General features: G+C 42.7%; 1 protein-coding gene and 1 non-coding gene across 4 annotated transcripts in view; both read left to right on the forward strand.

Annotated features, from left to right (window-relative positions):
• The window catches only part of PRRC2A (proline rich coiled-coil 2A), a 102,746-nt gene that overhangs the window by 12,864 nt on the left and 76,331 nt on the right, over window positions 1-13,551 (forward strand). For all 3 annotated transcript variants that reach the window (XM_077483060.1, XM_077483066.1, XM_077483076.1), the window contains exons 2-3: window positions 8,842-8,979; window positions 12,602-12,779. In XM_077483060.1, coding sequence (XP_077339186.1) covers window positions 8,868-8,979; window positions 12,602-12,779 — 290 coding nt within the window. In that variant the 5' untranslated portion in view covers window positions 8,842-8,867. The remainder of the gene's footprint in view (window positions 1-8,841; window positions 8,980-12,601; window positions 12,780-13,551) is intronic.
• Window positions 7,148-7,278, forward strand: LOC143989680 (small nucleolar RNA SNORA63). Its single transcript, XR_013277060.1, has one exon. It is a non-coding gene; the product is annotated as a small nucleolar RNA SNORA63 (small nucleolar RNA).

Below are 13,551 nucleotides of genomic sequence, written 5' to 3' on the forward strand. Positions count from 1 at the left end.
CTGTAAAATACCTGGTTGATCCTGCCTGACCCCGTGTGTGCTGACCACAGTAATGATGGCTGCTGATCCATGATGGCGTGGTCAGTTTTTGTGCCTCCATCATCCCACTGTGTTTATAGTCCCTCCCCTCTCCACCTCTCCTATTTCCCTGTCTGTCTGTTCCTAGTCTGAGAGCCATCTCCACCCCTCCGGCTGCTATTACATGTGTCTGTAAAGTTTGTGATTACAATTACTGACAGCCCCTCTATAATAACAAGATATACTGTGCAGTCTTTTTTTTTTTCTTTATCCACTTCAATACCGGGCACTTTCCTGCCCAGGCCAATTTTCAGCTTTCAGCACTGTCACACTTTGACAATTGCGCATGCAAATTATTTATTTATTTATTTATTTTTTGAGATGACAGACCTTACTTTTGGTGGTATTTAATCGCCACAGAGTTTTTTCAGTTGCTTAGCAAAAAAAAAAAAAAACACAAGAAAAGATTTTTTTTTTTGTTACAAAATTTGGTAAATAAGTAATTTTTCTCCTTCACTGATGAGCGCTAACGGGCAACACGGGGGGGGGGCACTGGCAGGTTTGGGGCTGCGCCGATAATCTATGCACTGATTATCAGTGCAGACCCCCCCACCCCCTGTCAGGAGAGATGCTTATCGGCTCTCCTCACACTCTGTCAGAGCTAGTAGAGGAATGCCGATAACCGGCACTTCCTATTTACGCTGTGATTGGACACAGCTGATCACGTGGTAAAGTGCCTACATCATAGGCTCTTTACTGTGATCGGAGATGCGGTATGCGCTAGGGCTGAAACAACTAATCGATTATGAAATTAATCGAGTACCATTTTCATAATCGATTAATCGGCTAGTAACAAAATGGGGTTAAAGTTAGAGTCTGATATTTACCAGATTGACCCTTTAATAGTATATCTCTCCTCCTAATAGTATATGCAGTATATATCCTCTAATAGTATATACAGTATATATCCTCTAATAGTTTATACACTATCTCTCTCATCTAATGGTATATACAGTATATCCCCTCTAATAGTATATACAGTATATCTCTCCTCTAATAGTATATGCAGTATATATCCCCTCTAATAGTATATGCAGTATATATCCCCTCTAATATTATATACAGTATATCTCTCCTCTAATAGTATATATCCCCTCTAATATTATATACAGTATATCTCTCCTCTAATAGTATATACAGTATATCTCTCCTCCAATGGTATATACAGTACATCTCTCCTCTAATGGTATATACAGTATATCTCTCCTCTAATGGTATATACAGTATATATCCCCTCTAATATATACAGTATATCTCTTTTGTTCGTTATTCTCAGAGTGGATTAGATATTTTGCTCCCTAACCATATAGTTAGTTATTTATATTCACCACTGTATATAGAGATATTTAAGAATAAATTGCCTTTTTTTTTTTTAACTTTACATATTAACTAAATTATACACAACACTTTTTTTTAAGGTTATTAACCGATTAGTCGATTAATCGAAACAATAATCGGCCAACTAATCGATTATGAAAATAATCGTTAGTTGCAGCCCTAGTATGCGCACAGCAGCTTGTTCTGAGGGATGACATCCAGTCAGGAAAATAGACAGTGTCCTGACTGAACTAAATGAAACGCACGTCACGTGAGTGAAAAGCATTGGTGTTTCAATGTCATCTGACCTGGCCTCACCTGCATCTGCACGGCTCCTTCCACCTGATCAAATGATCAACTCTCAGCACGTACAGCCATCTGCTTTCATGGCGCGCACCAAGCCGTCTGAGCTTTGAAGATTGGAGAAGTGCTATCATCTTGTATACTTCCACGTCTGCATCGGCTCTCATGCATCTGTGGAACTCTGAAAGAGACTTTACTGGTGGCCCACTACCTACATGAACAGATCGGTCAGTGAGGAAGGAGCATCGGCACAGCCTTGAGTGAGCTTGTTCCAGGTATTTGGTTCCTTTCAGACTCGGCTGATCACAGATCAGGCTAAAGAGCCAATCACAGCGACCCTTTACCATGTGATCAGCTGTGTCAGCTGATCACGGAAGTAAACACAAGCCGGGTATCGGCTGTAAGCGTGATGAGAGAAAAAGAGCGCCGATAACCGGTTTGTGTTAAAGGGACATCGGCACTGACCAGTGTCCTCCTGATTATCAGTGCATTCCCAACAGCGCCCACCAGTTCTGCCAAATGGTGTCATCTATCAGAGCCCATCAGTGAAGGAGAAAGGTTACCGGTTTGCAAAATTTTATAACAAACTATGAAAAACTTTTTTTTTTCAAAATGTTTGGTCTTTGTTTAGTAATTGTCATTCAAAGTGTGACCGTGTACAAGGCAGAAAATAGGTCTGGGCAGGAAGAGGGTAAAGTAGGTAAGTGGTTTTAAATCTAAGGCTGCATTCACACGACAGCGGTTTGAATAGTGGGCAGATTTGCCACGGTTCTGCCTGCGATATGCCAAAACATGGGACTCGTATTTGAGATGCTATTCATTTGAATAACACCTTTAAATAAAGGTGCCTTATTTTTTACCTTATTCCATTCCCTGCATTAAAGTGGTATTAAAGGCAAATTGTTTTATAGTTTAAATGACAAACATGTCATACCTACCTGTTCTATGTAATGATTTTGCACAGAACAGCCCCAATCCTCCTTTTCTCGGGTCCCCGCTGGCGCTCCTTGCCCCTCTCTTCGGCTGAGTGCCCCCATAGCAAGAATGCATGAAGCTAAGAAACCTTGAGCCATTACAGCCACTTTAAGGTAATAAACACCCCACTATTTGTGCTCCCCACTTACTTGAATGCTCTTTATGGCTATTGCGGGGCATCCGTAGAAAGAAGGGGCACAGCGTGCCAGCAGGGACCCGCCAAAGAGGAGGGTAAGGGGTTGCTCTGTGCAACATCGCTGCACAGAACAGGTAAGTAAATTTTTTATTTTTTTTTATAAAACTTTAATATCACTTTATTGGTTCAAGTTTTATTTGGTATTTCTTTGCTTTGTTTTACTGTTATTTCTTAGTTCTGAATCATATCCTGTCAATTACAAAAATAGATCCACGTAAAACGTATTAAAGTTTTCTGAGTTCATTTATACAGCCAATTTTATTTCTTGGCCCATGAATATTTGTAGTATAAACGGTGTGGCCTTCCTATTGAACGGTCTGGAGATCCCTGTTGTAGAGGGTTGTTTGGACAAGCTTGGCCACTGAGGATTCTTCCCAATATCAGTCAGCACTGTGCAACTTGAAGGATTGTTTGCAGACAGATCTGATTGTATCCGACTGTTCTCAGAATCTGATGTCTATGGCAAGTTTTGGACCTGCTAGACAGAGTGGTCTAGATAACAAAGTCCTTAGGACTTGTAAGAGAGCCTGTTAGCGGTGCTTTTTAGTCCTGACAAAACAGAGCTACTTCTTACACAAATACTTATGTAAGATGACTAAGTAGAGCTGGCATGTGCCTAATAGCTTTACATGAAGTTTTAATCATAGGTTTATTTTAATGACATTGTGCACATCAGCAGTTATGCAAATTGCCACTGTGTTTTGAAGCGCATTTCGGATGCTTGTAGATATTTCTAATTCCTAACCGGACACCAGTAATGCTACAAGCAGTCGCCCAGCCACCAGGAGTTCTCACTGTATTTTGGGTAATATGCTGATTTTCTATGTTCGTCATTTCTCATCTAGTGCCCATTTTGTGTTTTTGTGGGTGCCCCCCCAATACCTTAATCAGGAAAATCCCACACCGTGGCCACTAGATGGAGCTGACGATCGTAGGAAATCATCATATTAACATAGGGTTGCACCAATACCATTTATTTATTTTTTTCCAGCGAACATGAGTACCGATACTTTTGGTCAAGTACTACCTTGTGTGTGATTTGAGACGATACAAAATGCTTGTGCACTGGTCCAAATCATTTCATGGGGGGATTATGGTGAGGGGTTGTTTTTCAGGGGTTGTGCTTGGCCCCTTTGTTCCAGTGAAGGGAAGGCATCAAAATACTAAGCCATTTTGGACAATTTCATGCTTCTAACTTTGTGGGAACAGTTTGGGGATGGTCCCTCCTTGTTCCAACATGACTGCACACCCGTGCACAAAGCAAGGTCCATAAAGACATGGATGAGTGAATTTGGGCTGAAGGAAATTGACTGGCCTGCACAGAGTCCTGACCTCCACCTGATAGAACACCTTTGGGAGGAATTGGAGCGGAGACTGCAAGCCAGGTCTTCTCGTTCTTCAGTCAATGCCTGACCTCACAAATGCTCTTCTGGAAGAATGGTCAAACATTCCCATAGACACACTCCTAAACCTTGTGGACAGCCTTCCCAGAAGAGTTGAAGCTGTAATAGTTGCAATAATTGAACCCTATGGACTAAGACTGGGATGCCATTAAAGTTCATGTGCGTGGCAGGTGTCCCAATACTTTTTAAGACCCACGTAAGGACATGTACATACCTATATATACATGTTAAGGAGGTCTATGAAGTGATCCCCTACAGCAGGGGTCTCCAAACTGCGGCCTGAGGGCCATATGTGGCCCTTTGCTAGCCTTTATCCAGCCCTTGGGGCACAATTCCTCCCACTGATATGAGGCACCCTTCCTTCCATTGATACCAACAATAGGGCACTATATCTTCCAATGATGGGATATTATTCCTCCTACTAAGGGAATACTACTCCTCCTATTGACCACCAACCCCGAGGCCATGTTTATTCTCACTGATGCTGGCCTGTGACATTTTCTGCCCCTGCTGGCCAAAAATTCCGGCCCTCCTAAAGCCTGAAGGACAATAAAGTGGCCCTTTGTTTGAAAAGTTTAGAGATCCCTGCCCTACAGTAAGCTTCTGCATATACTTTCCTCTCCGACCCTTTTCTCTTCTCCATTCCAGCGCTGTAGGCTCAGAAAGGTTCTTCCTCATGACACGTCTGAGTGTCAGATGACCATGTCCCCTGCTGTGTATTCTTTCTCTGGCTTCTTATGTCACTGCACTGATTTTGGGGGTCAGGGGAAGGCTCCTAGAGAGCCTGGTTCAGTGTTTTGTATGGGCTTTCTCCCACAGCCTTCAAATATACAGGTAGGTTAATTGACAATTACCCAGAATGGCCCTGCAAATTGTTTGTGTGACTGACACATTTAGGCCTCATGTACACTGCTACTGGTGAACGGACGTTTAGGAGCAGTTGGGCGTTTTTATTTGTTTTTTTATTTTTTGTTTTTTTCAGCTGCTCCTAAACTCTCCTCTGTTGTCTTATCAGTACATATACACAGGGTCGTTTATAGTCATTTCTAGGCAGTTGTGTTTGGAAGCTTTTTTTTTTTTTTTTTGGAACGCAAAAAAATGGGATCAGAGGCATTTGAAGGCACCAAATACCTGTAAGCCCTTGTACACACGGTTGGAGATTCCGACGGAATGTGTCCTATCGGACCGTTTTGTCGGATATTCCGACTGTGTGTGGTCTCCATCGGACTGTTTTTCCAACTTGCCGGTAAAATTTTCCGACAAAATGCTCCAATCGGACATACTCCGATCATGTGTAGCCTACTCCGACGGACAAAGTGCCACGCATGCTCAGATCAAATTCCTAGACCAAAGCTATTGGCTACTAGCCTGAATGTAGTCCCGTCGTAACGAAATAACGTCGTCACGTTATGTAAAATTGGATTTTCCGAAAAACTTTGTCCGACAGTGTGTATACAACATCACTTCCGGACCTCTTCCGTAATTAATCCGTCGCAATTACTCCGACGGATTTGGTTGTCGGAATCTCCGACCGTGTGTACAAGGGCTTACAGCTTGTAAACCCTGCTAAACATGGTAACTTTTTAGCATTTAGCAGCGTTTCGTTTACAGACGTTTTTTCTCATTTAAAAAATACATTTTTATATATATATATATATATATATATATATATATATATATATATATATATATATATATATATATATATATATATATATATATATATATATATTTATATTTATTTTTGCAAACGTGGCATGTAAACACAGCTAAATGGACATTTTTAGACGCCATTTTCTAGCTGAATCATTCAGGAGAGGTTGTACAACCTCCCGTGCACATGAAGCCTTAGGGACATTGTAAGCAAATTTAGCAGTCAGATTTGAATAGACCATATGCACCCTCTGTAATAAGCTATATAAAAGGATAAAATGTAATGCAAAAGCTCCTATCCCAGAGCAACCTGTCGGCAATCATCATTTTTTTAATTAATCTGCAGGTCCCCTAATGGGACAGGACTGGTTTGTTGACTCAATCACTACCCTGTTGATTCTGCTGAAGACTGCAGCAGATGGAATGTTTTCCCAGAGTTCCCAGCGCTAAACCTTTTATAGCGGATTTGAAGAGTAACTTCTGTTACAGGTTCGTCTTTTCTTTTCTTTTTTCTTTTCTTTCTTGTCAGGCGCTACAAATACTGAAGCTGCTGACTTTAAAAAAAAAATCAGGTCCTTACCAGCGCCTGGGGTCTAGTTCTCTGTTCCCTCAGTGGGTTCTGCAAGTCGCTGGTGCCGCCATCTTGGACACAAGAGCTTTGTGAATGGTCCTGGGACACATCAGGCTGCAGGATGAGGGGACAGGAGACCTTGGTGAGGATTCTGGATTTATCCAGATACAAAGGAAGCTGAATTTAATTTATTGCAAGTATCAAGCTTCTTGTAAACGTCCTGCTTTGCCCCCACCTCCCTTTGAGACCATCCATCATATTAGAATGCCAATAGGGTGACTCAGAAGGTGGGTGCATCTAAACTTAACTTTGCAGGGAAAATCAAGAATAAAAAAGGGACATCTTGTTTCTAGGTGTTTGTACTTGCACTGATTAAAATTAGTTTGCCGTGTTGGCTAGGAACATTGTCTTGACTATAGTGTTGGAATGCATTTGGTTAATGTATGATGGCAAAAAAAATCTTCCATTGTGCCAAGAGTATGTTCTCTAATTGGCCTGAGGAATATTATACTTAGTGTCTTGAAGGCTTGCTGCAGTTTTAAAAGGTATTACTCTGTTCCTTTTTCTTATCTGACCTGCAAAATTGCTTCCATATTTATTCCTTTTCTAGACGGACTGCCCTTATTTCTATTTATTTTCTATATAAATGATACGCAGGTTAAGTTACAGTATAGCTGTGAAGTGCTGTTCTGTCGTTCCCCCTGCAAATAATAAATTGCTTCCTACTATCCCTGTCTGCTCTGAAACCAATATAGCAGACAGGGACGCTTGGTCTCAAACAGGTAAAAACAGATGGGCAGAGACCTTTTTCCAAGTGGGATGGTGTCATTGACTAAAGGCATTAACAATAGGCTTTTCAGGAGACAAGATTGGGTTTGTGGTTGAACTGGATGGACTTGTGTCTTTTTTCAACCTGACTAACTATGTAACTATTGGTGCTGTAGCTCAGGGCAGAGTTGTGAATGGCTTTGTATGTTGGTTAGTATTTTGAATTTAATTAGCTGGGTGATTGGGAGCCAGTGTAGGGATTGGAGGAGGGGGTTGGCAGACACTGAGTGGTTGGTCAGGTGGAGAAGTCTGGCTGCAGCATTCATGATAGACTGAAGAGGGGATAGCCTATGGCAGTGATGGGGAACCTTGGCACTCCAGATGTTTTGGAACTACATTTCCCACGATGCTCATGCTCTCTGCTGTGTAGTTGAGCATCATGGGAAATGTAGTTCCAAAACATCTGGGGTGCCAAGGTTCGCCATCACCGGCCCATGGAGAGGTAGGCCAATGAGAAGGGAGTTGGAATAGCCAAGGTGAGAGATAACAAGGGACTGAATGAGGATCTTGGTGGTTTCATTTGTTAAAAAGGGGCGAATTTTAGAGATGTTACGGAGGTGAATTTTACAAGCTTTTGACAACAATTGGACTTGGGGCTGAAATGACAAGTCAGAGTCTAGGATTACACCGAGTACCCCGACGTGAGGAGAGGGACTGATAGTTGCATTGTTGATTTTGATGGAAAAGTCATGGAAGGGGGCGTGTGTGCGTGTGTGTGTGCGTGTGTGCGTGCGTGTGTGTGTGTGTGCGTGGGGGGGGGGGGGGGGGGGGTGTATTCATATCTCAGTTTTAGAGATTTTGTTTAAGGAAGTGGTGCCACATCCATGCCGATATGTCAGTTAATGGCATAATTATTAATGTATGTTCCTTGCTAAAGAACATTATTTTTTTTTTATCAAGTTGTTATGGGTAAAGTTCCCCTTAAGTCTAATCCTTGTTGTCCAGCCAAGCCACCGTTCTGGTACTAGTCAATATTCAGCCTGATGTCAGATGGATTTTGCCTGTACATTTGGCTGCCCTCCTATGCCTGTGGGTACACCAATTGTATCTGAACTCTTTTTACTGCTTGGTAGGCCTCACAAGAGTGAGAATATTCCCGGTGTATATTCCATACTGATCGTGGTTGGCCTCTAGAATGAGGGTGATGGTTTAATCTACTAACTTGGTGTGTCTCGGCAACTGTTTTGGAGAGAGTCGTGTCAAAACTCTAAATAAATGCTACCTTTTCCAGGCAGATAGATGCATATGACTTGGTGACCAAAAACTAGGAGTCTGTTGGACATGGCAAAGACCACAATCGTGGCAATGATACACAACTACAACTAAACAGCTAAAACCGCCACATCAAAGCAGTTTATGTACATAGCCTGCAATAGCTTTCAGATTAGGGATAGTTTGATTGTAATTGGCTCTTTGGCATGGTAGATTCATTGTTTGTGATGTTAAGCTTTAAAATTTCCAGATTAAAATTTTCCCCTACTGATGTTCCTTTTTCCTTTTTTCATATGGTTTTCCAGTCCTTACTCAATGAGCTTCCCCCGCAATGTCAGAGCGGCCGGGGCAGACTGCAAAAGGGAAGGATGGCAAGAAGTACTCGTCCCTCAACCTGTTTGATACATACAAGGGCAAGTCCTTAGAGGTGCAGAAACCAGCAGGTAAGAGAATTGTTTGATGATTTGTTTTTCCCCTCCACTCCATGTGACGCCAGAGGCTATGGAGTAGTGCGAAATTAGACTATTATTTAAATGTTCAAAAAAAAGCCCACCATCCAAAAGTGAAATAAGCAGTGCAAACCTGTAGCACCTAAGCCAGGGGTGTCCAAACTTTTTTCAAAGAGGGCCAGATTTGATGAAGTGAACATGCTCGAGGGCCGACCATTTTGCTTGACATTCTTTAAACCATTAAAATTCAGTCTAAGTGTGTTCATCCGAGCACTAATACATGGCCCAACAAGAATTCTCTTGCCTTTGTGCTGTGTGTGGTGAACAGATGAGCTCGGGTGTGTTATTTGGATATACTGTATTTAATCGGCTTATACCACACACCTTAACTTTAAAAAGGAAGTCTCAGGAAAAAAAAAAAAAAATCTTACATTTTAAATAAAGACATGTGAAGCAAAATAAGGGTCAGTGCCCATCTGCAGCCCCCAGCGTATTGCCATGAATTCAGCCCCCAGCGTATTGCCATGAATTCAGCCCCCAGCGTATTGCCATGAATTCAGCCCCCAGCGTATTGCCATGAATTCAGCCCCCAGCGTATTGCCATGAATTCAGCCCCCAGCGTATTGCCATGAATTCAGCCCCCAGCGTATTGCCATGAATTCAGCCCCCAGCGTATTGCCATGAATTCAGCCCCCAGCGTATTGCCATGAATTCAGCCCCCAGCGTATTGCCATGAATTCAGCCCCCAGCGTATTGCCATGAATTCAGCCCCCAGCGTATTGCCATGAATTCAGCCCCCAGCGTATTGCCATGAATTCAGCCCCCAGCGTATTGCCATGAATTCAGCCCCCAGCGTATTGCCATGAATTCAGCCCCCAGCGTATTGCCATGAATTCAGCCCCCAGCGTATTGCCATGAATGCAGCCCCCAGCGTATTGCCATGAATGCAGCCCCCAGCGTATTGCCATGAATGCAGCCCCCAGCGTATTGCCATGAATGCAGCCCCCAGCGTATTGCCATGAATGCAGCCCCCAGCGTATTGCCATGAATGCAGCCCCCAGCGTATTGCCATGAATGCAGCCCCCAGCGTATTGCCATGAATGCAGCCCCCAGCGTATTGCCATGAATGCAGCCCCCAGCGTATTGCCATGAATGCAGCCTCCAGCGTATTGCCATGAATGCAGCCTCCAGCGTATTGCCATGAATGCAGCCTCCACCGTATTGCCATGAATGCAGCCTCCACCGTATTGCCATGAATGCAGCCTCCACCGTATTGCCATGAATGCAGCCTCCACCGTATTGCCATGAATGCAGCCTCCACCGTATTGCCATGAATGCAGCCTCCACCGTATTGCCATGAATGCAGCCTCCACCGTATTGCCATGAATGCAGCCTCCACCGTATTGCCATGAATGCAGCCTCCACCGTATTGCCATGAATGCAGCCTCCACCGTATTGCCATGAATGCAGCCTCCACCGTATTGCCATGAATGCAGCCTCCACCGTATTGCCATCAGTGCAGCCTGATTCATGTCCCTCTGCAGCGTTGGAGGAGACAGAGAGGGGGGCGGGACGAGCACCGACAGACATACAGGAGAAACTCCTGTTTCTATCGACGGCCTCTTTAATTGAAAGTCCCGCCTCCTGTGATGGACAAAACGGTTGTCCAATGGCAGCACAGGACGGGACTTCCTTTTACACAGGACGCTGTCCTGTATCCACGGCACTTGTCCTGCCCCCTCCATGGCAGCCAGCATATCTATCTTTTGTGGCCCCCGGCGATCGGGGATTCGTTGGGGGCCACAAAAGATAGACATGTGAACATGACCAGACAGGCCGTCCGAAACCGGAAGCCGCGATTGGCCCGCGGGCCGGACTTTGGACATGCCTGACCTAAGCAAAAATCTTGTAAAGATCTGGTCACTTACACCACAGTGTTCCTCCATCTTATAGCCAATTGGCACGCTTACCAGAATAATGCGACTTTATCATTTAGGAGATGTCAGCATGTGCTTTATATTATAGAGATCCTCCGTGACATCATAAAACCTTCCACATACACAGGTCTTTACTGGGTATCTTCCAAGACTTCAAATAATTGTAAAAAAAAAAAAAATAGGGCCCATCCCCATTTTGCCCCCAGAAAAAGGGAAAAATTGACTATCTCGGTACCCAAATATTTCCAATAACATAATGAAATTAAAACTTTTTTTTTTTTTTTTTTTTTTTTTTTTTTACATTTCTGTATAAAAAGTATCCACATTCATGAATAAAAGCAACAATTAAAACATATTTAACCACTTACAGACCGGACCATTTTGCTGGTCAAAGATTAGACCACTTTTTGCGATTTGGCACTGCGTCGCTTTAACTGACAATTGCGCGGTCGTGCGACGTGGCTCCCAAACAAAATTGACATCCTTTTTTTCCCACAAATAGAGCTTTCTTTTGGTGGTATTTGATCACCCCTGCGGTTTTTATCTTTTGCGCTATAAACAAAAATAGAGCAACAATTTTGAAAAAAACGCATTATTTTTTTACTTTTTGTTATAATAAATATCCCCCAAAAATATATAAAAAAACATTTTTTTCCCTCAGTTTAGGCCGATACGTATTCTTCTACATATTTTTGGTTAAAAAAATCGCAATAAGCGATTGATTGGTTTGCGCAAAAGTTATAGCATTTACAAAATAGGGATAGTTTTATAGCATTTTTATTAATAATTTTTTTTTTTTTATTGTGACTGCGACATTGTGGGGGACCCATCGGACATTTTTTACACATTTTTGGGACCATTGTCATTTATACAGTAATCACTGCTATATAAATGCAGTGATTCCTGTGTAAATGACACTGGCAGTGAAGGGGTTAACCAGTGGGTGGCAGTGTAGGGGTTAAGTGTTCCTAGGGGTGTGTTACTAACTGTGGGGGGGTTGGACTTTCATTTAGTGAACACTGATCTCTGCTCCAATCACATGGAGCAGAGATCAGCGTCACTAGTTGCTAGGCAGAATGGAGAAATGCTGTTTACACAGCATTTCCTCCATTCAGCCGTCCCGTGAGACGATCGCGGGTATGCCCTCGGCGATCGAGTCCGCGGGTCCCGCGACCGGACTCACGGGGGTCCCGACCAGTGCGGGAGCGCGCCGCCGGCGGTGCGCTCCCGATGGCAGGGCGGCATTGAAGATTGGATGTACCTGTATGCCAATATGCCTGCCCGTGCCATTCTCTCGACGTACATCGGTGTGCGCTGGTCGGGAACCGGTTAAGTCATGTGTTTATTAGACTAATCTAGACAATTACTGCTGGTGTTCATACCCATGCCATCCGATTCAGCTAATCACACTGCGTTTTGCTAACTGTTTTTGGGGTAACATCTGCTGCGGTTCGCATGAACGCAGTGCGATTGTGATTAGTGTGAAAAGGGACTAAAAGCTGATTGGCTACCATGCACAGCTGCACCAGATTCTGAGTGCTCCGGTTTTAGTAAATCAATCTGTTTAGCTCAGATTTATTTTAATGTGTTTTTTTTTTTTTTTTTTTTATTGGCTATTACAGATTTCATTTGGGTTTTTATTATTGAACCTTACATTTTAACCTTAATTTTCTTCTTAGTCGCCCCCCGCCATGGCCTGCAGAGTCTCGGTAAAGTTGCCATTGCCAGGCGTATGCCCCCCCCAGCAAACCTGCCAAGTCTGAAAGCAGAAAACAAAGGGAATGACCCAAATGTCTCACTAGTTCCCAAAGACGGATCAGGATGGGCAAGCAAGCAGGATACAACAGAGCCAAAGAGGTGAGAAGCAGCCATGCTGTCTGTGGTTGAGCATGAGGTTATATTATTCATGAGCAATGTTCCTAGTTAAAGATGCTTTGTACTTAAGCTGGTCCATTGCTTACTCTTGCATTGTTCTTTGGATTTTCACTCTGATGTTAAAATGTATTCAAACTCTAAAACCAAAAAGTAAAAGCTTGCCACTTCTTAAATGTGATGGCTGCATTCGTTTTCAGTTGCTCAGCTTTTTTTATTTTTATTTTTTTATTTTTTCTTCTTCACCCTAACCACTTCAGCCCCGGAAGATTTGGCTGCTCAATGCCCGGGCCATTTTTATTTTTTTGCGATAATGGCACTGCGTTGCTTTAACTCACAAGCGCGACGCTGTACCCAAACAAAATTGATGCCCCCCCCCCACACACACACACACAAATAGAGCTTTCTTTTGGTGGTATTTGATCACCCTTTGCGGTTTTTATTTTTTACGCTATAAACAAAAGAGCAAAAACACTATCTTATATTTCTGCTATAATAAATATCCCTCGTGTTTTTTTTTTTTTTTTTTAAAGTTTAAGTTTTTTTCCACCGTTTTAGGCAGATATGTATTCTTCTACATATTCTTGGTAAAAAAAAATTGCAATAAGCGTATATTGATTGGTTTACCAAAAGATTATAGCGTCTACAAAATAGGGGATAGTTTTATGGCATTTTTTATTACTTTTTTTTTTTACTAGCAATGGCGGCGATCTGCGTTTTTTATTTTATTTTATTTTTTTTTTTTTTTCGGAACTAC

The sequence above is a fragment of the Lithobates pipiens genome, unplaced genomic scaffold (assembly GCF_037356315.1).
Source record: "Lithobates pipiens isolate NorthernLeopardFrog02 unplaced genomic scaffold, aLitPip1_a1.2 Scaffold_1, whole genome shotgun sequence".
Classification (NCBI taxonomy): domain Eukaryota; kingdom Metazoa; phylum Chordata; class Amphibia; order Anura; family Ranidae; genus Lithobates; species Lithobates pipiens.